This window comes from Salmo salar, chromosome 01 (genome assembly GCF_965601325.2).
Source record: "Salmo salar chromosome 01, fSalSal1, whole genome shotgun sequence".
Lineage (NCBI taxonomy): Eukaryota > Metazoa > Chordata > Actinopteri > Salmoniformes > Salmonidae > Salmo > Salmo salar.
This window is the reverse complement of record NC_138291.1, coordinates 100,240,889-100,263,376: the sequence shown is the minus strand read 5'-3', so window position 1 is coordinate 100,263,376 and position 22,488 is coordinate 100,240,889. Positions and strand designations below refer to the sequence as shown.

At 44.1% G+C, this 22,488-nt stretch overlaps 1 protein-coding gene across 2 annotated transcripts in view; it reads left to right on the top strand.

The window, feature by feature from the left end:
- Positions 1-634: 634 nt before the first annotated feature.
- Positions 635-22,488, top strand: part of LOC106610982 (golgin subfamily A member 4) — a 49,268-nt gene continuing 27,414 nt past the window's right edge. For both annotated transcript variants that reach the window (XM_045724821.2, XM_082978375.1), the window contains exons 1-14: positions 635-840; positions 4,266-4,325; positions 4,726-5,094; positions 5,686-5,733; positions 5,876-5,932; positions 9,155-9,253; positions 9,837-9,960; positions 10,317-10,495; positions 13,274-13,421; positions 13,516-13,664; positions 14,997-15,095; positions 17,338-17,493; positions 17,651-21,651; positions 21,868-21,989. In XM_045724821.2, coding sequence (XP_045580777.2) covers positions 760-840; positions 4,266-4,325; positions 4,726-5,094; positions 5,686-5,733; positions 5,876-5,932; positions 9,155-9,253; positions 9,837-9,960; positions 10,317-10,495; positions 13,274-13,421; positions 13,516-13,664; positions 14,997-15,095; positions 17,338-17,493; positions 17,651-21,651; positions 21,868-21,989 — 5,692 coding nt within the window. In that variant the 5' untranslated portion in view covers positions 635-759. The remainder of the gene's footprint in view (positions 841-4,265; positions 4,326-4,725; positions 5,095-5,685; positions 5,734-5,875; positions 5,933-9,154; positions 9,254-9,836; positions 9,961-10,316; positions 10,496-13,273; positions 13,422-13,515; positions 13,665-14,996; positions 15,096-17,337; positions 17,494-17,650; positions 21,652-21,867; positions 21,990-22,488) is intronic.

Genomic DNA, 22,488 nt, shown 5'->3' with positions numbered 1-22,488 from the left:
AACAAAAGCAGCCACAACTGTAACTAACTCAAGATAGACCAGAGCCTTTCGTTTCCAATGTGAGCAAATTAATCATAGTGGGCAGAATAAGCATGGAGGTGGAAGAACAAAGCACAGATAGTGAGATCCTATTGGCGCATTCTAGCATGTATTTGCATATGTTAGGTAACGCCTACTCTGTAAAGTCCTAAACAACGCAATTTATTTAAACTTCGGAAAAGAGTAAAGTGTACAAAACACAGTCCATTCTATTTTTTTGTAGATTCTAATTTTGTAAACAAAAACTGTACGGAGATCAAATGTCTTATCGATGACAAAATGTGCAGAATGTTGGCCAAAATCAATCCAATTCCAGCTTCTCCGAGTTGAAGCTGGGCGAAACCCTGGGTTTCCTTTCATCACCATATTTGGTAGTGAGTGGAAAGCCAACCGGATGCTTCACATTTATCCGGTGAAATATCTGGCACGTTGTTCTATCAATTCAATAAACTTTGCTTTAACGGCATGAAGTAACAATGTACATATTTCCAAAGCGTACTTTGGAGATTATTAAGTGATACATTTACAATATTAACAATTAAAATAATAATTAATATATCTGTGACGGTCACTCGGTTTCTAATTTTGCTCCACGTCGGCTGCACATGCGCACAGTCACCTGCAAGAGATGAAAGACTAGCGACCAGTAAGATTGCTGGATGCAGGAATTACATTTTTAAACAATACATTTCCTTGGAAGTACAGAATCTGGGTGAAAATATGTTTATGAAACTAAAGCAAAAGATAAACGAGGAGCAATCGGCGCAAAGGAATGCGCAGTCACTGCAACAAGCCCAGCAGGTTGGTTCAGCTATCGTTACCTGGTTGTCAGGCTCAGCTGGTCGAGCTTCAGCGTTAGCATGCTAGCTAACGTTAGCGCAGAAGAAAGTATTTTGATTTGCGAAGCTAGTTAGATAACTAGAACCCTAGTCTAGGCTTGCTTGCTACCTTATAGTTTTCGGTTAAACACAACATGTATAACCGCACTCATGTCTATCTAGTATCTCCCTACTACTAGTACTATTCTGTAAAACGAAACGAATGTCTAGCTAGTTACTGCTTATAATCGATAGTCTCAGAACTAGTCTCACGTTAGTTTTATTTAATTTATTTATTTAACCTTTATTTAACCAGGTAGGGCAGTTGAGAACAAGTTCTCATTTACAACTGCGACCTGGCCAAGATAAAGCAAAATAGTGCGACACAAACAACAACACAGAGTTACTCATGGAATAAATAAACATACAGTCTATATCACAATAGAGAAAACAGTATATATACAGTGTGTGCAAATGAGGTGAGATAAGGGAGGTAAGGCAGTAAATGGGCCATAGTTGCGAAATAATTACAATTTAGCAATTAAACACTGGAGTGATAGATGTGCAAAAGATGAATGTGCAAGTAGAGATACTGGGGTGTAAAGGAGAAGAAAAAAAACAGTATGGGGATGAGGTAATTGGATGAGCTATTTACAGATGGGCTATGTACAGGTGCAATGATCTGTGAGCCGCTCTGGCAGCTGGTGCTTAATAAAAGTTAGTGAGGGAGATATGGGTCTCCAGCTTCAGTGATTTTTGCAATTAGTTCCAGTCATTCTCTGGCGGGAGAAATCAATAGGCGAATATCAAAGCCAATCACAACACTAGCGGGTAAGTATGTAATACTGCGAAACACTATCATTCTACTATTAGCGCCAGATATTATGGACATTTTCTGAAATTACAGTGCAAAAATAAAAAATACATCCTGTGTGTAGCATCTTTTTTTTAATGCGCTCCGGCGCTCTATCGGAAACATTAACACGCGTCGCTTGCTGTACGGTTTTGGAAGCATAAGGACCTTGTTGCAGTCCAAGCACTTAGAGTTACCCTCGGCTTATGTCTTTGGGGGAATCCCCGTCGCCATCTTGGGGGGCGGTCCAAATGATTAGCCAAGCAAAGGAAGTTTGCAATGTAAGCCCTCCAACCCTCGTATTTAGTCGAGTTTGCAATTATGTTCACTTCGGGTCTGAATCTCCCCATAATTCATTTCGCGACGATTGTACAGCCGCTAAGAAAAGTCAGCCAAAAATTAAAACCTCAACATACAAGTGTAAGTAAAAATGAATGTAAATAAGTTAGAAATTGTGCTACTAATGTACATGAGGGCACAAACGCGTATCGTAAAAGTAATGTTTTTGTTTGGTTAGCTTTTGGAAATTGTAGATTTTTTTTTTGTTCTTTTCTTCATAAGTTCCATTTAGGCAGACTAATGCTATTTAGCTAGCTATTATACAGTAGGCTTATATTAATAATTATATACACTGCTCAAAAAATAAAGGGAACACTTAAACAACACAATGTAACTCCAAGTCAATCACACTTCTGTGAAATCAAACTGTCCACTTAGGAAGCAACACTGATTGACAATAAATTTCACATGCTGTTGTGCAAATGGAATAGACAACAGGTGGAAATTATAGGCAATTAGCAAGACACCCCCAATAAAGGAGTGGTTCTGCAGGTGGGGACCACAGACCACTTCTCAGTTCCTATGCTTCCTGGCTGATGTTTTGGTCACTTTTGAATGCTGGCGGTGCTTTCACTCTAGTGGTAGCATGAGACGGAGTCTACAACCCACACAAGTGGCTCAGGTAGTGCAGCTCATCCAGGATGGCACATCAATGCGAGCTGTGGCAAAAAGGTTTGCTGTGTCTGTCAGCGTAGTGTCCAGAGCATGGAGGCGCTACCAGGAGACAGGCCAGTACATCAGGAGATGTGGAGGAGGCCGTAGGAGGGCAACAACCCAGCAGCAGGACCGCTACCTCCGCCTTTGTGCAAGGAGGAGCAGGAGAAGCACTGCCAGAGCCCTGCAAAGTGACCTCCAGCAGGCCACAAATGTGCATGTGTCTGCTCAAACGGTCAGAAACAGACTCCATGAGGGTGGTATGAGGGCCCGACGTCCACAGGTGGGGATTGTGCTTACAGCCAACACCGTGCAGGACGTTTGGCATTTGCCAGAGAACACCAAGATTGGCAAATTCGCCACTGGCGCCCTGTGCTCTTCACAGATGAAAGCAGGTTCACACTGAGCACGTGACAGATGTGACAGAGTCTGGAGACGCCGTGGAGAACGTTCTGCTGCCTGCAACATCCTCCAGCCTGACCGGTTTGGCGGTGGGTCAGTCATGGTGTGGGGTGGCATTTCTTTGGGGGGCCGCACAGCCCTCCATGTGCTCGCCAGAGGTAGCCTGACTGCCATTAGGTACCGAGATGAGATCCTCAGACCCCTTGTGAGACCATATGCTGGTGCGGTTGGCCCTGGGTTCCTCCTAATGCAAGACAATGCTAGACCTCATGTGGCTGGAGTGTGTCAGCAGTTCCTGCAAGAGGAAGGCATTGATGCTATGGACTGGCCCGCCTGTTCCCCAGACCTGAATCCAATTGAGCACATCTGGGACATCATGTCTCGCTCCATCCACCAACGCCACGTTGCACCACAGACTGTCCAGGAGTTGGCGGATGCTTTAGTCCAGGTCTGGGAGGAGATCCCTCAGTAGACCATCCGCCACCTCATCAGGAGCATGCCCAGGCGTTGTAGGGAGGTCATACAGGCACGTGGAGGCCACACACACACACACTACTGAGCCTCATTTTGACTTGTTTTAAGGACATTACATCAAAGTTGGATCAGCCTGTAGTGTGGTTTTCCACTTTAATTTTGAGTGCGACTCCAAATCCAGACCTCCATGGGTTGATAAATTGGATTTCCATTGATTATTTTTGTGTGATTTTGTTGTCAGCACATTCAACTATGTAAAGAAAAAAGTATTTAATAAGATTATTTCATTCATTCAGATCTAGGATGTGTTATTTTAGTGTTCCCTTAATTTTTTTGAGCAGTGTATATTAGATGGCTCTGCTAATATTGCTTGACCCTATACAGAGTAATCAGGGCGTAGCAGTACAGTGCTGGCTGGGTGTGGGACATATGGAAGACTAACAGGTCCAGGTACCAGGGCTGCGTCTGACATGGCACCCATTTTTATTCCCTGTTCTACGTGGCCCCTATATAGTGCACTACTCTTTCAACAGGGTCTATATATTAAAAAGTACTGTACTTTATAGGGAATAGGCTGCTTGGGCCTGGTCCAAGTAGTTCACTATCTATGTTATAGAGTGCCATTTCAGAGACACCCCTGGCTAACCCCTGGCTACGTTTGTTCTAACCTCTCTCTCCTGCCATAGAGAGGCACCACAGGATCCCCCAGAGGAAGCATCAATGGAGATGGGAGGGCTTCTCCTCAGGTAAGTTCATACCCATCCTCCTAACATCTTCCTCTAGCTTGTTCAACCTTTTTACCTTCTCCTTTAAATGTGGCTGTTATGTCCTGATTTCAGAACAGGTAAAGCAACTAAGAATGAAGGTTAAGATGCTATGACAGTGAATCATCTGCAGAGATAATGGAAGATACGTTCTGATAAACATCTGGATGTAGATAGTTTAACAGAAGGAGTGGATTTGTTCTTTAACCCTCATTTTTATCCCATGTCTCTAGCAAAGGCTATGTACATTTATATGCATTTCAGTTCAGTGTAGTTGGCTGTCATGGAAATTAATGAAGTAATACACTCCACTGTCCTGTCAGTAATACACTCCACTGTCCTGTCAGTAATACACTCCACTGGCCTGTCCTTCCCCACGCAGAGAGAGGAGTCCCAGTCGCTTACCCAGAAGCTCCGTGTCCCCTCTGTGGAGTCTCTCCTCCGCGGTGCCAGCCGGGCCGAGGGCCTCTTCCGTTCCCCGCCCAAAGAGGGCTTGAACCGCAGCCCCTCTCTCAACTCCCTCACCCCCCTGGGGGAGAATGAGGCCCTGGCCTCCCCCTCTGCCACCCCTCCCACCCCAGCCTACGACCCTCCGTCCCCAGCTTACGACCCTCCTTCAGACATTGAGAGCGAGGCAGAGGAGTCATATGGTAGCCCTGAGGTCCTGTCTGCTCTGTCTAGAGAACAGCTGATCCATCGGCTACACAGGGTGGAGAAGAGCCTGGGGAACTACAGAGGGAAATACTCTGAGGTGGGGGTTTCCAAATGCTCTGAGGTGGGGGTTTCCAAATGCTCTGAGGTGGGGGTTTCCAAATGCTCTGAGGTGGGGGTTTCCAAATGCTCTGAGGTGGGGGTTTCCAAATGCTCTGAGGTGGGGGTTTCCAAATGCTCTGAGGTGGGGGTTTCCAAATGCTCTGAGGTGGGGGTTTCCAAATGCTCTGAGGTGGGGGTTTCCAAATGCTCTGAGGTGGCTTGTAGAAATTAGTCTCAAAAGAAATCAAAGTGTAATAACTATGCGATCAATAGGTGATTACTGTTTCAGCAAGTAATGATGTACCAGTCACTATGATCTAGAGCAGGAAGTTAGGCTGCTGTATGTCTGTAACACACCTCAATGATGTACCAGTCACTATGATCAGTCCTCTCTCTCTCATCCAGTCAGTCTCTAATACAGATGACTAGAGTAGGGACTTGGCCTGCTATGCATACATGTCCATGTTTGATTTACCTTTCTAACCATTGTCTTCATCTCTCCATCGGCTTCTCTCTTTCTGTCTCCGTCTGTCTGTGTCCATCGTCTGTCTGTCTCTCTCCCTCGCTCTGTGTTCACTCCCCCGCCCAGTTGGTCAATACCTACAGAACGGTACAGAGAGAGAAAGAGAAAAGCCAGGTAATTTTCCTAAACCACCTCAATACCAGATTACATATAGATATGCTGTGTACTATTGGAGGATGGAAACCACTTCTATCCACACTCACTGAATGCTTCTCATTAACTACACTGATGTGGTCTCTTCTGCTTTTCTCCTCAGGCCATTCTAAGCCAGAGTCAAGACAAAGCCCTCCGTAGGATAGGGGAGTTGAGAGAGGTACGAGTAGGACCAGCATCTCTCTCTGATAAATACCTATAAAATGTTGAACTCTATCAAAGTACTGTTTATGGGGTCATATTTTAGTCCAAAAGCACTCTGTTATTAGCCGTTACTCTCTCTGATTGAACTTAAAAGCTTTTAAGACGCAGACCATCCCTGAGTCACAGCAGTAGAGTTAGAACTCATGAATTCTTTATCGGTCATGACAAAAAAAACAGGCTGAGCTAAAGGAAAGAAGATGGAGCAGGAGGTCAGCTAAGCCAAGGAAGAGAGGAAGGAGCAGGAGGTCAGCTAAGCCAAGGAAGAGAGGAAGGAGCAGGAGGTCAGCTAAGCCAAGGAAGAGAGGAAGGAGCAGGAGGTCAGCTAAGCCAAGGAAGGAGGTAGATGGAGCAGGAGGTCAGCTAAGCCAAGGAAGAGAGGAAGGAGCAGGAGGTCAGCTAAGCCAAGGAAGAGAGGAAGGAGCAGGAGGTCAGCTAAGCCAAGGAAGGAGAAGATGGAGCAGGAGGTCAGCTAAGCCAAGGAAAGAGAGGAAGGAGCAGGAGGTCAGCTAAGCCAAGGAAGGAGAAGATGGAGCAGGAGGTCAGCTAAGCCAAGGAAGGAGAAGATGGAGCAGGAGGTCAGCTAAGCCAAGGAAGGAGAAGATGGAGCAGGAGGTCAGCTAAGCCAAGGAAGGAGAAGATGGAGCAGGAGGTCAGCTAAGCCAAGGAAGAGGGGAAGGAGCAGGAGGTCAGCTAAGCCAAGGAATAGAGGATGGAGCAGGAGGTCAGCTAAGCCAAGGAAGGAGAAGATGGAGCAGGAGGTCAGCTAAGCCAAGGAAGGAGAAGATGGAGCAGGAGGTCAGCTAAGCCAAGGAAGAGAGGAAGGAGCAGGAGGTCAGCTAAGCCAAGGAAGAGAGGAAGGAGCAGGAGGTCAGCTAAGCCAAGGAAAGAGAGGATGTAGCAGGAGGTCAGCTAAGCCAAGGAAAGAGAGGATGTAGCAGGAGGTCAGCTAAGACAAGGAAAGAGAGGATGGAGCAGGAGGTCAGCTAAGACAAGGAAAGAGAGGAAGGAGTGGTAGTGAGGGGAGAAAACAGCATGCTTTCGTTATCAGAACAAGATAAGGCATTGTGACTTGTGTGATGTGTTCAGGATGTAATTTACTGAGACTCAAACCTGCATTTGTAGAAAATTAACCCTGCCCTGGTTGAAATGGTGTAGTGTGTCCTACATGTAGGAAGTTTAGCAACACTAGTCTTCTCTGGCTCTGAACCATGATGGTGTTTGATAAGCAACACTAGTCTTCTCTGGCTCTGAACCAAGATGGTGTTTGATAAGGAACACTAGTCTTCTCTGGCTCTGAACCATGATGGTGTTTGATAAGGCCATCAGTGTGAGCAAGGCAATGCACATAACAACTTACAGTGAGGGAAAAAAGTATTTGATCCCCTGCTGATTTTGTACGTTTGCCCACTGACAAAGAAATGATCAGTTTATAATTTTAATCTGTTTGTTACCTGTATAAAAGACACCTGTCCACAGAAGCAATCAATCAGATTCCAAACTCTCCACCATGGCCAAGACCAAAGAGCTCTCCAAGGATGTCAGGGACAAGATTGTAGACCTACACAACGCTGGTATGGGCTACAAGACCATCGCCAAGCAGCTTTGTGAGAAGGTGACAACAGTTGGTGCGATTATTCGCAAATGGAAGAAACACAAAAGAACTGTCAATCTCCCTCGGCCTTGGGCTCCATGCAAGGTCTCGCCTCATGGAGTTGCAATGATCATGAAAACGGTGAGGAATCAGCCCAGAACTACACGGGAGGATCTTGTCAATGATCTAAAGGCAGCTGGGACCATAGTCACCAAGAAAACAATTGGTAACACACTACGCCGTGAAAGACTGAAATCCTGCAGCGCACGCAAGGTCCCCCTGCTCAAGAAAGCACATATACATGCCCGTCTGAAGTTTGCCAATAAACATCTGAATGATTCAGAGGACAACTGGGTGAAAGTGTTGTGGTCAGATGAGACCAAAATGGAGCTCTTTGGCATCAACTCAACTCGCTGTGTTTGGAGGAAGAGGAATGCTGCCTATAACCCCAAGAAAACCATCCCCAACGTCAAACATGGAGGTGGAAACATTATGCTTTGGGGGTGTTTTTCTGCTAAGGGGACAGGACAACTTCACCGCATCAAAGGGACGATGGACGGGGCCATGTACCGTCAAATCTTGGGTGAGAACCTCCTTCCCACAGCCAGGGCATTGAAAATGGGTCGTGGATGGGTATTCCAGCATGACAATGACCCAAAACACACTGCCAAGGCAACAAAGGAGTGGCTCAAGAAGAAGCACATTAAGGTCCTGGAGTGGCCTAGCCAGTCTCCAGACCTTAATCCCATAGAAAATCTGTGGAGGGAGCTGAAGGTTCGAGTTGCCAAACATCACCCTCAACCTTAATGACTTGGAGAAGATCTGCAAAGAGGAGTGGGACAAAATCCCTCCTGAGATGTGTGCAAACCTGGTGGCCAACTAAAAGAAACGTCTGACCTCTGTGATTGCCAACAAGGGTTTTGCCACCAAGTACTAAGTCATGTTTTGCATAGGGGTCAAATACTTATTTCCCTCATTAAAATGCAAATCATTTTATAACATTTTTGACATGTGTTTTTCTGGATTTTTTTGTTGTTATTCTGTCTCTCACTGTTCAAATAAACCTACCATTAAAATTATAGACTGATCATTTCTTTGTCAGTGGGCAAATGTACAAAATCAGCAGGGGACCAAATACTTTTTTCCCTCACTGTATCTTGATCACATAATGAGTAGTTATTTGGGATGTAAGGTGTTATTGTAGATCAGTGAGCAGTACGACGGCCATGTAGTCAATCCCAAAATATCTCACTCGAAGCAGTGTTCCCTATACAGTATGTAGAAAGTATATGTCATCGATGTGAAATGGCTAGTTAGTTAGCGGTGGTGCGCGCTAATAGCGTTTCAATCGGGTGATGTCACTTGCTCTGAGACCTGAAGTAGTTGTTCCCCTTGCTCTGCGAGGGCCGCGGCTTTTGTGGCGCGATGGGTAACAATGCTTAGTGGGGTGTCAGTTGTTGATCTGTGATTGCTGTGGTTCAAGCCCAGGTTGGGGCAAGGAGAGGGACGGAACCTAAACTGTTACATATAGAAACACGATTCTCTGCTGAGTGCTGTGAACCTTGAGTATGATCTGTTCCTCCCCAGGAGCTGCAGGTGGACCAGCAGACTAAGAAGCACCTTCAGGAGGAGTTTGATGCTGCCCTGGAGGAGAAGGACCAGATGATTACTGTGCTTCAGACACAGGTGGGTGTTTATATACACAAACTCTACCAAACATGAAGAACACCTGCTCTTTCCATGACAGACTGACCAGGTGAATCCAGGTGAAAGCTATGATCCCTTATTGATGTAATTTGTTAAATCCATTTCAGTCAGTGTAGATGAAGGGGAGGAGGATTTTGAAGGATCGAGACAACTGAGACATACTAAACTTTTGACTACTTTAATACACATATAAGTGAATTTATCCCAATACTTTTGTTCCCCTAAAATGGAGAGACTATGTACAAAAAGTGCTGTAATTTCTAAACGGTTCACCCGATATGGATGAAAATACCCTCAAATTAAATCTGACAGTCTGCACTTTAACCTCATTGTATTATTTCAAAGTCCTGGAGTACAGAGCCAAAATAAACAAAACATGTCACTGTCCCAATACTTTTAGAGCTCATTTTATTTCTACAGTTGATATGAAATAAAATATCAATTTTATGTTTCAATGTGTGGTAAACACTGTCAGTATAATGTTGACTGTTGAATAATGTGTGGTCACTAGTCTGTGTTGCTCTGTGTTTTAACTGGGCCCCCCCCCCTCCTCCTCTGCCAGGTGGCCCTGATGAAGAAGCGTCTGAAGGGGGTCCCTGGTGGAACTGTGGCCCCTGAGGTTGAACACCCTCTCCAGACTGAAGATGACTCCGGGTCTGCCCCACAGAGCCCCTTCACAGACACAGGTGCTATACAGTACAGACACTATGCTGAACCACAGCCCTAATGATGATGATGATGATTATGATGATGGACAGTAGCAGACCTGGGTTCTAATAATGTCTGCTGCAATGGAACCAATCGAATAGTGCCTAAGGAGCCAACCCTGCCCATCTGGTACTACCAACCAAACACTCAAATTTTTTGGATTTCAAATACTATTTGGACCCAGGTCCGAGTGATGTATTGTTGAAATGTTTGTCACAGAGCCATTTGTCATTTATCGAGTTTATAAAACCACCACAACAACACCAATCGTTAGCGCCTCCGTCATAGTTAGTCCTCCCTTTTCTGACTGACCCACTTTACCTGCTCTAAACAGCAGGGGGCAGCGCCGACCCATCTAAAAGCATTGAGGTACTGCAGAAGAGGGTGATGCACCAGGAGAATCTGCTCCAGAAGTGTAAGGAGCTGCTGAGGACATACAAGGACCGCAACACCCAGTTGACCAGCGAGAACGACACTTTACAAGAGAGACTACAGGAGCTGGAGAAAACCAAGGTGTGTTAACCAATGTCAGTGGAGGCTGGTGGAGGGAGAAATGGAGAGGATGTACTATGATAGTACTTCATGAAATGAAACATGAAAATAAAAGTTGTGTGATCATAAATTAGCATTATTGCGTTCCAGCCATTACAGTTAGCCACTAGGTTTAACCTGCGTTCCAGTCAGCACAGTGAGCCACTAGCTTTAACCTGCGTTCCAGTCAGTATAGTGAGCCACTAGGTTTAACCTGCGTTCCAGTCAGTATAGTGAGCCACTAGGTTTAACCTGCGTTCCAGTCATTACAGTGAGCCACTAAGTTTAACCATCACATCCATCTTCTGATCAACTTTTTCTGTAAAGATAGTCTTAAGCTTCACCCAATTTTAGAAGACCATTCCACATATAGCCACCACAGAAATGTCCGTCTGTAATTTAGTGCGCTGTAGTTATGAAGGGACTTCAATACACGGGTCTGAAGATGAGACGGTCTACTGAGTGTCTGATACCCAGAATCCAACAGAACACTGTTGTATGGTCTGAAGGGTAACACCATGTACACTGTTCTACATCATCCATAGGAGTCTTCATGGTTTAGTGGTGATGTGCCTGGTCTGTGGGATCACTAGATATCTCTGACACATGCACACATGCTCTACACACACAAACTCTATCTCTAGGACAGAGTGCGTCCCAAATGGCACCATTTTCCCTATTTAGTGCACTACTTTTCGACCCGAGTCCTGTGATGTAATGTGTTGGATTTGCTTCAAACATAACACTTTGTATTCAGGATGCATGTTTTGCAGTATTACTTTAGTGCCTGGTTGTTATTCTGTCATTTAGATTAGTGTTGTGGAGTAACTACAATATTGTATATCCATCCTCAGTGTTCTCCTATCATAGCCATTCAACTCTGTTTTAATGTCACCATTGGCCTCATGGTGAAATCCCTGAGCGGTTTCCTTCCTCTCTGGTAACTGAGTTATGAAGGACGCCTGTATCTTTGTAGTGACTGGGTGTATTGATACTCCATTGAAAGTGTAATTAATAACTTCACTATTCTCAAAGGGATATTCAATGTCTACTTTTTATTTTATTTTTACCCATTTACCAATAGGTGCCCTTCTTTGCGAGGCATTGGAAAACCTACCTGGTCTTTGTGGATGATTCTGTGTTGGAAATGTGCTGCTTGAGTGAGGGACCTTAAAGATAATTGTATGTGAGGGGTACAGAGAGGACACACACACACACACACACACACACAGACAGAAGCTGTCTCCCAGGCCACCCTCTGACCTTCAGGAACTGGTATTTCCTTGGCGCTGATGTCTGTTTCCTATTTGTCTTATTGTATGTTCTCACACAGTAGTGTCAGAGAGCTACACGCCACTGCTGCTAAACCAACCTAACCTTGTCTGTAATTTAGGTCTGTGTGTTGGTTTAGTTGGCTTCGTATGCAGCCCCTGTTAACGACTGCCTTGTGGCTGTGGTGGCCAGGCCTCATGGGTGGTGAAGGGAGCCTAGGGAGCAGCTTGGGGAGCGGTGTGGTGCTGCATTGGTGTCTGATGAGCTCTCTGCCTGCCTGCCATGTGCAAACACTTTGGAACCTATCTGGGTACTTCCTTGATTTTATTTAACCTTTATCGAACCAGGAAAGTAGCCTGGTCCCAGAGCTGTTCGTGCAGTAGGGCCAACGACCATAGGGGTTGGCTATACAACACAAAATCATATTGGACCAAGCTACCAAGAAAGAGCCTTGAGGTTCATAACCTCTTGCAAGGGCAACCTGTGCAATAACCTGCGCACGGTCCTGATGCTTTAAACAAAATGTTGTTCTCAGATAATCGCATGGTATGCTTTCGTCGTAAAGCCTTTTTGAAATCTGACACCGTGGTTGGATTAACAAGAAGTTTATCTTTAAACCCATGTATAACACGTGTGTGTTTCATGAATTTTTATGACTATTTTTGTTTTTGAATTTGGCGCGCTGCAATTTCACTGGATGTTGGCCAGGTGGGACGCTAATGTCCCACAGACCCTAGTGAGGTTAAATTGGAGGACAGACACATTGTAATGGAATTTTATAACACCTGGAAACCATTATAATCACCCCTTCCTCCCTCTACCAGCCTCGACTGTTCTGCTCCTAACTTTGTCTGCCCCTGAAATGTCCTTCTCACTCCTGCAGGGATGCTTAGTGTGAATCCGTGAAATATAGACATGTTTGTGCTCTGCCACTGAGCGCAGAGACGTCAGAGACACTCCATCCACGTTTGTTGCGCATGACCCTTAACCTCTAGCTCTGCAGGAGAGATGTGTGTGTGTTTGACCCCCAGCTCGGCTGGAGTATAGACGGTCGTTCGTGAGGTCACTGAGGAATGTGGGTTAGAGTTAGAGGCACAGCGTAACAGTCAGAACAATTTAGGGCCTGGGGTTTGATTAAGACAGTACGTAGGAGACAACAGCAATCAGTGGAGTACTGGCAGACATCTTAAGGTATTTAGTTAAATTCATGCCAACATTGAAAGGAAAGAGTTTGACGCACATCCCAAAAAGTCTCAAATATATGTCCTGTCTGCTTCCTTGTCTTGGTTAGAAATGAAACCTGTCTGATTGTGTGCTTCCAATCATAACAGATCAAAACTGAATGAATGCTTCACATGAAGGCTTTCACTTTGGAAATAAGTGTTTTCATGAATGTGCTATCCTCTGAGATCACATCTGGTTGATATACAGCACGTATTATTATAACACCAAAAGTCAAATTCAATCTAATCCTGGCTCTACCTTCAGGGCATGGTGATTGCAGAGACGAAGCGTCAGATGCATGAGACTCTGGAGATGAAGGAGGAGGAGATTGCCCAGCTCCGCTCCAGAAGCAAGATGGCCGTCGCCCAGACAGAAGAATTGCAGGACCAGAAGGAGAAGTCTGAGAAAGCTGGTCAGTGTGTCTCCTCCTTATCTCCTCTTCCTCTATAACAGTGTGTATGTACGGCATCTAACTGAGGATGTGTGTTTGCACCTCCTTCCCCCAGCGTTCAAGGAGCTGGAGAAGGCTCTGGCTGTGGGGGCGCGGAGGCTGCTCCAGCTACAGGAGCAGGTGGAGAGGGCTGGGGAGGAGGAGAAGAGGAGTCTGCAGCAGGAGCTCACCAGGGTCAAGCAGGAGGTGGTCACCATCATGAAGGTGAGGCACATCTACAGTACATCTAAATACTAATGAAATACTCCTTCAGTACTTATGGAGTAAATGATCACTACTCACCCAGTACCAAGAGCAGGGTTGTGTCAATTCCATTTCAGTAGTCAATTCACAAAGTAAACTCATTCCCAATGTCCTTATTGAAAGCATAGAATTGGAATTTCGGTGTACTTCCTGAATTAACTTGAATTTAAATGGAATTGACCACAACCCTGACCAAGAGCTCTTTAGAACAGAGGAAAGCCATTAGTCGGTGAGTTATATTAGAACAGAGGAAAGCCATTTAGTCAGTGAGTTATATTGTAATCAAACAATAAAAATTGTATTGTGCCAGTTTGTTTCATATTGCCTATTAGCTAGTTTATTTCAATTTTGATGATTTAGTTCAGGTTTGCCTCTTTTGCAACCATTTACTGCTCTGGTTTGTTGTCCTGTTACACTCCATTTCACCTTCAAGACTTAGACTACGGAAACCACATACAGCTTCTTTTTTACTTGGGTATTTGGACTTGAAAAGTATTTTAATTACCATAGTGTGCACAAAGCATTTTAGTTTCCATTTTGACAGGTTTTTGTAACTCCCTCTCTGACACCAACTTTTCCTGAATCACCTCTGCTCCTAAACTTCAATGTGGAAGAACAATTATTTCCCCAGATTTTCTCATTCCTCTGGCTTTTTGTCAGGTATCAGGATACAGATTGCCATGTTCTTGGTAGTCCCACTGTATGTATTATCATGCATCACAGCACATTTAGATTGAATAGATTCACCTCTGTGGATAACAATATGATTCATACACATTGCGGTAACCGTAAATCAAGAATAACCGAACACACATTTGACCGGGACATTAACGTTCTCATGCATTCTGGATATTCTCCAGGTAAAGTAAAATTTTCTGCACACAAATAACTGTTTCTGCTCATGTCATGGGATTCCCTAGCCCCAACTCAAACAAAGACTAGTGTTTCCCTGTAGAGTTAGCATGGGCCAAGTAGCACCCAGGCTAGCAATTCATAGCAGATCAGTATAATACCTGTTTTCAACTCTGTAGCCATGTCAACGAAGGGGTTCCTAAGGCATGAAGGCATATAATCTCTTCAGCACAAACACTTTAGCAACATTTTTACAAACAAATGATAAATACTGATCTGATTTACTACTACATATCAGCATGATATTCAGAGGATCCCTATAGGAGTGTTTTTGGGGACCCATGATGTTGCTAGAGCGATGCTCTTACCAACACCTACCTCTATGACTCCTACATTGCAGTCATATGAAGGACTACTGTTGTGCTACATTGTGTGTTGTAGAAATCCTCAGAGGAGAAAATGGCAGAGATGGACAAGCTACATAGTGAAGCACTGGCAAGTAAAGAACAGGAGCTTAGCGCTCGAATCAACCAGGCTGTGGTAAGTTCATATCGCCCTCTCCACTTTCAAGTTGTCACATACTGTAAAAAAAAGCGTAGTTCTACTATTGCACAAAGTGTTTGAGCTGTACGTTTATATCAGGGTTCGAGACTGCGTCCAAAACATCCTTATTTGTGACCCTTTGACTTGACAGTGCAACACCAATTTTTTTATTGGTCGCTAGGGTGCCAGTGAAAATGATTTCGCTGGTCACGTTAGTTTAGTTTTGCATGGTATACTGAAACTTCTGTACTTTTTTGATACTAGAACATGAAAAATGGTTCGGTACTCGAATTTGAGGTTCTTTCGGTACTTCTGTCATTGAGAGAGGATAACGTCTATCAACACAGCCGCAATCCTTATAGCACAAGTTCCGTGCCTGCTCCCTCACTCACTGCTGGCTCTAACCTGTCTTGAGGAACCACTGGACTAACTGGGAGTCTAGGCTGCATCATGTTAGAGCCCCAATCATGCTGCGCATAAGTTAATACACTTGAATAATGCAACACGGCATGGAGAAATTTTGCAACTGTTAGTTACTAGGGTAGGAACAATACCAGTATAGCGATATTCATTAGTTTACCGTAAATTCCGGACTATAAGCCGCAACTTTTTTCCCACGCTTTGAACCCCGCGCCTTAAACAATGACGCGGCAAATATATGCATTTTTCCCGCTTTCAATTTTTTGTTTTTTTTTAAAAACACATTCTGTGACGTGCTCAGTTTTTTGGCGGCATGAAGCTTTCATTAGACCAATGAAATTGCCGAACGGGTTAAGGTCAAACAACTTTTTTGTTTACTGTTTAGATTAAATTTAGCGCTCTCAAACTTCCCATCATTCTGATTACGGTAGTCATTTTGTCACCCTCCTCATGGCAAAGACACGGAGAAATGCATATGATGCAGCTTTCAAGTTGAAGGGGATTGATCTGGCTGTTGGAAAAGGAAATAGAGCTGCTGCATGGGAGCTTGGTCTTAATGAGTCGATAAGACGTTGGAAACAGCAGCGTGAGGAATTGACTCAGTGCAAAAAGACAACTAAAGCTTACTGCTAATTGAATTTTTTTTGTTACAAGCCGTGTTTCGTTAAAGCCTGTGTAAAGTTCATTTGTTTCAATGTACCGGTAGGCACCTGCGGCTTATAGACATGTGCGGCTTATTTATGTTCAAAATAATATATATATTTTTTTAATTCAGTGGGTGCGGCTTATATTCAGGTGCGCTTAATAGTCCGGAAATTACGGTAGTTGAAAGCAAAGAAAACACGAAGCGGATTTTTAACTTGTTTATGAAAGCAGCTGTAATGTTGGAAACAAATATCATTATGTTGTCATCCAGAGTCACATTTATTTATTTTCCAAGCTATATCACACAATATTTTACATAATGCAGGTTTTTAAACCAAAGAGTTTGATCTGCTTTGTGTTTTCATTTCTGCCATGGAAAAAACATTGCGATACTGGTATTGTCCCGGTCTTGTTTTTACTGTTTGCAAAACAATGTCTATTACAGGCTAGAACACTGCAAGAAAATACCAGTAGCTTCCAGCTTTGAAGGTTAACTTTCCTTGCTAGCTTACAGCAATGCACTACCCATAATGCAAAATATGCTGATTTCAAAGCTGATTGTCACCAAAAACCATAGTCATTCCATAAAAAACTTGATTAATTCACTTCGTCTCCCTGGCCTCACGTCTCTTCTGTCTTTCTCACTGTGTGAATGAAGTCATTAGGTCTTAGAGACAGCATGCACTTTTATGAAACAAGAGATTTCTTCTTTTATGCAAATGTTGATCAGTACAATAAAATATGTCCCAAATGGAAGGGAAATGTATTGTTTTTCATCTGTAGCCCCATACATTCACCTGTATTGTGAATAGGCCTAGGCTACATCTTGATTTGCCCAGTTTATTAATAGAGATTTACCATTCAAATAAATTAGTACCATTGTGTTGTTATGTAGTTAGATTGGTAAAAAGCTCATTCAAACTGATTGTCATTATCAGCGCACAGCCACGAAAAATTGGTCTGACCAAATCATGTGCTGGTGCCATTAACTGAAAAAGTTAGTTGCACCAGTTGAAACAGTTAGTCTAGAACTCTGGATATGTATATTTTGTGCATATTTCTACTTGTTGTTTCTAGTTCTGTTTTATTGTGAGAGCTCTGAGTAATATTTCCAGTGTATTTATTACATATGGCAAATTAAACTTTAAACTTCAATTGTGTGTGAATTGTTTAGGAGCAGTGCAAAGCAGAACTGTCCCAGGCTGCCAAGGATAAGGCTCAGCAGTCAGCTCTGGCCCTGGAAGACTCAGAGCTGCAGAAGGCTGCCATAGAGACCGAGTCAGAGACCAAGGCTAATGAGATAAGGCTGGAGCTGGAGACCGCCAGAACTGTGAGTCCTCCTGTTGAACGTTTAGCTACTTTATCTCCAAAAATGCTACACATTGTTGATTCTACAGCTAATTATATACTCTACTGTATCTACAAGCTTTACATTATTGGTTGATTCTATGGCAAACACACAATAAATACTGCACATCTCATTACAGAGAATACTGGAACTCGAGAGCTCTCTGGAAAAGTACTCCCAACCTGGATCAGTTCCATCAACAGATGATCTCTCTACTCCGATGGAGGAACTAAGGAAGAAACACAAGGACGAGGTGACTGCACTAGAGGAGAAGCACTGTGAGGAGATGGAGAAGCACAAGCTAGAGCTGCATCAGGAGGCCTTAGCCCAACACAATGCTGCTATGGAGGAGCTCAGGGCAAAACACAGAGCTGAAGTGGAGACCATCTTGAAGGAGAAAGAGGTCCAGTTACAAGCCCATGAAGAGGACATGAACCAGAGGACAATGGAGAAGCTGGATGTGAAACAGACTCAGCTGGAAGCCCTTTCCTTTGAGCTCCAGGAGGTGTTGAGGATCAAACAGGTTCTCGAGGAGAGACTAGATGCAGTTGAAAATGCTGGTGGGTCAGCCAGGCAGGAGTCGGAGATGAGGCTGCAGGAGGTGCTGACCAAGCACAGTACAGATATCGAGGAGATCAAGCTGCAGCATGAGCAGTCCCTGGGAGGAATGGAGAAGATGCTAAAAGACGAACTCCACAAGTTGACGATAGTGCTGAAGGAGAAAGCGAAAGAGCTTGAGGCTCAACTTGTCTGTGAGAAAAGCCTGAAAGAAGAGTCCAAGATGGTTCTTCAAGACAGGAATGATAAGGTTAAAGAATTGGAGGAGCTTAGAAAGAGTTTAAAGCAGACCCAATCAGAAAAGAAGGGCCTTGAGAAATCTAACGCCCAACTCAGTAAGATTAGAGATGAACTCTCAGAGTGCAGGACTCAATTAAAAGATTTTGTGCATAAACTGGAAACAACTCAAAGTGACTGCCAGCAGAAAGAGGACTCTCTTCAACAAAAGGTACAGGAGCTTGAAGTGCTAGAGAAGCAGTTGCAGCAGGCTAAGAAGGAGCTCTCTGAACAGGATAAATCTTACACTGACGAACTGAACACTAAGCAAGAGGAAGAAAAACGACTAAAGAAACACCTAGAGGACCAGAAGGCTGTTCATGAAAAGAAGGTGGACAACATTAAGAAAGACATGGAGGCCAAGTGGAAATCACAGGAGACAAAGATGGAGAATTTTAAAACTAAGACCAAAGAGATGCAGGATAAATTTAAGAAGAAGCTTCGGGAGCAAGACGAATCTTTGAAAAAGCAACTGTCGAAGAAGGAGTCAGAGCTACAGCAGAAAGAACAAAAACTTAAAGAAAAAATCCTGGAGTCTCAGACAAGTTCAGAAGGCCTGAGCAGTGCTATGTACCAGCTTGAGTCCTATCACAAGGAAGAACTAGAGAAGATGTGTGAAGTCCATAAGCAAGAGAAGGAAAAGCTTGAGAATCATTGGCAGGAAAAGATGGGACAACAGGAAGAGGAAATGCAGGATAAACACACACAAATACTACAGAAGAAGATACAGGAAGTGGAGGAGGTCAACCAGCAGCTTGGAACCACCATGGAAGAAAAAGAGCAAGTTGTGCAGGAAGTGATGGACTTGAAGGAAGAGTTGGTGATGAGACAGACCACTGTGCAGAAACTGCAAGCCGAACTGAAGGAAGCCGCAGTCAAGATGGGGAGTTTATCTCAAGCTGAGGCAATGTTCAAAAAGCAAATGGAGGCGGTCGAGAGGAATCTAAACACTGCTCTTAATGAGAGGAACTCCTTCCAGGATCAACTGAACAAGACTGAGAATAAGGCAAGAGAGAAGCTCAAGTCTCTGTCTGAGAGGTTTGTAGACACTGAGAAGCAGCTTCAAGCTCTTGAGGCTTGTAAGGGTAAGGAAGGGGAGGCAGTTCAGAGGAGACTTGAACAACATTCTCTTCAACTAGAAGTCAAGGAAAACGAAATGCAGAAGCAGTTCGCTGGGATCAGCAAGGTATTAATGCGTTACTGCCGGGACATTGAGGCCAGCATCGAAGATGGTACGAAGCAGCTCTCTGAACGAGTTGAGAGCAGAGTGAGCGAGCTGAAAGACCGGGTTCTGGGTAATCAGAAGAAGATATCACATCTTAAAAACGTTATCCTTACAAAGGTTGACAGGATACACACTTTGGAGAAGCAACTCCAGCAGAGTACAGAGGGGAAGAAGAACCTATGCAGTTCACTAGAGCAGATGACTGTTCAACTAAATGTACACAAAGATGATATCAAAGCCTTAACTGCTGAGAGGGAGTCTCTACAGAGGGAGGCTGAAAATCACTCTCAAGCTCTCTCAGAAAAAGTCATTTCCATCGAACAGCTCAGTGAGGAAAACCAAACAATCTCAGAGAATGTCAAAACAAATGTGGTGTATATCAGCAACTTGCAGAGTATCATAAACGACTTGAAGACCCAGTTAGCAGGTAGCCTTACGGGGAAGGATGAAGCCATATCACTGCTTGATCAGCAGCACAAGGAGGAGCGAGAGAGGCTTGTTTGCCGAATGGCGGAGACCATTGACAGACTAGAGAAAGAGAAGAAATATGTAGTGGAGCAAGCCGACGCCTTCAAGAACAACCTCATGGAGTTCAAGAGGAAAGCAGAGTCCAAGTTCTCTCAGAACCACAATACTGTAAAGTCTCTGCAGACCAGACTTGATGATATGGAGAAACAGATCTCTGAGAAGGACGAGGCCTTACAGAGGCTGATGGCCAGCATTGACAATCAGTCCATTAGCAAGTCAGAGATGGACCAAGTCTTGAGTGAAAAGGAGCAGAAAGTCAGTGCCCTTACTTTGGAGGTGGAGAGCTGCAACAGCCGACTAATTGAGCTGAAGGAGCAGTTGGTCCTCAAGACAAAGGAGAGCGAGCAGCTAACTGCTGACCTGACGCAGCAGCACAGTATCAGGGAGCGTGAGAAACGAGAGCTCATAGAGCGTCTACAACAGACTCAGGAGCAGTTCAGAATCCAGAATGGAAATCTAGTCCAGGCAACAGAGGAGAAATTGCAGTCCATGGAGAGAGAGAACCAAACTTTGAAAAAAGAGCTGGAGCGGCAGAGGGAAGCCTTTGACAAGACGAAGGCTGAGATTCTCGAGACCAAAGATGAGAGTCAGAAGGTGGCTGAAGAGAAGTTGTCAAAAGACAATGCTGGGAAAGTGGCTGAGCTGAAGAAGAAAGCTGAGCAGAAAATCAGTCAGATTCGGAAACAGTTGACCTCACAACTCGAGGAGAAGGAAAAGACTGTCAAAGCCCTTCGGACACAGTTGGAAGAGGCCAAGGTAGACGAAGCGACAAAAAAGCAGGGGGTGGAAACCCTGGAGGAGAAAGGAAAATCCCTCGAGAAAGCCATGGCCAAGATGAAGGAAGAACAGGAGAAACACATTCAGCAAATTCATAGTGATGAGAGACTGGAAAAAGAGAGCTCTTTACAGAGTTTGAAGGACATGTACGAGGAAAAGCTATTGTTGCTTCAGAAAGACATTTTGAACCAGGAGAAAGCCCTAGCCAAGTGTAAGGAAGAACAAGAAAAGCATCTTGAGCAGCTTCGGAATGACGAGAGACTTGCGAAAGAGAGCTCGAAGAACATGTACGAGGGAACGTTATTGTCGTATCGGAGAGATGATTCGAACCAGGAGGAGACCAAAGCAGATGAGACTGTCTCAAGGCTTGAGGAGGTTGAGATGAAGCTCAAGGAAGTGGAGGAGGAGAAAGTCAACCTTCTGGCTGAAATCAGCCACCTCAAGGAAGATCTGCTTGAGAAGACTGCACTGATTGAACAGCAAAATACAGAATTGCCTCGCTTAGAAACACAGGGTCAGAATGCAGTGGAGGTAGTGGCACATTGCACTGCAGAGCAAACCAAGAGTCTTACAGCATACAAAGAGAGGGAGAACCACTCTCTGACGCAGGAAGATGGGGATGCTGAATCTCTATCGTCCATGCAGAATAAGCTTACGAAGGCGGTGCAGGAGAAGCAGAAGCTACAGAAATACCTGCGAACCCTGAGGAAGGAACACCAGCAAGACCTGGAGTATGTGAAGCAAGAGTTGACCCAAGAGAACGAGAAGAAACTCATGTAAGTTTGACCTAATGTTCTGCCTTAGTGTAGTCAAACAACCAATCAAACAAATACAATTGTTTAGAAAGCCCTTTGTCAGTTGAGTTCAGAAAATAATTGCATTCATTTCCCTTTCTATTATTCCTGTTTTTACTTTCAAATTCTGTCTTTGTGGTACTTCCTCTGTTTTCTCTCCATCCATACTGTATTTTGTTATTCTCCTCCATTGAACAGGCTTGAGGTTGAAGATCTGGAGATGAAGCACAACTCGTCCCTGAAGCAGCTGATGAGGGAGTTCAACACACAGATGGCTTTGAAAGAACAGGAGCTGACTGCTGCAGTGAAGGAGACCATTGGTGAGAGGGAATCAGAGTTTTCTGACATGCCGTTGCATGATGAGACACTGTATTACCATTGAAACTTCAGATAAATAAACTCTCAGCTTTCTTTTTCTACAGTTCACTTTCTATTAGTCAGCACCTCACCAAGTTTATTTGGTTTATGCTTCTAGCTACTTATGTTACTATTACCATTGAGACTGTCACTGCCCAAAACACTTAAAAATGAATATACAATTTTAATCATTATGTTTCAAAAGTACATTTGTCTTGTGTGACCAATGGTTTAAGTTGTTAGTTTATAGTCTAACAATACTCTCAAACTTCACCAATACAAATTCTTAATTGTTTTATCATTTGTCATGAATGTGTGGAGTTGAGTAAAATCCACGTACATGAAAGTGTAATTGGTGTTGGTGTCCTTGTAGGACTCATTTGAATATTTTTTTCTAAATGAAATTAAGTTGAAAGATGAGTGACTTTTCAGACAGAACAATAGGGGTGAAATAGCGGTTAA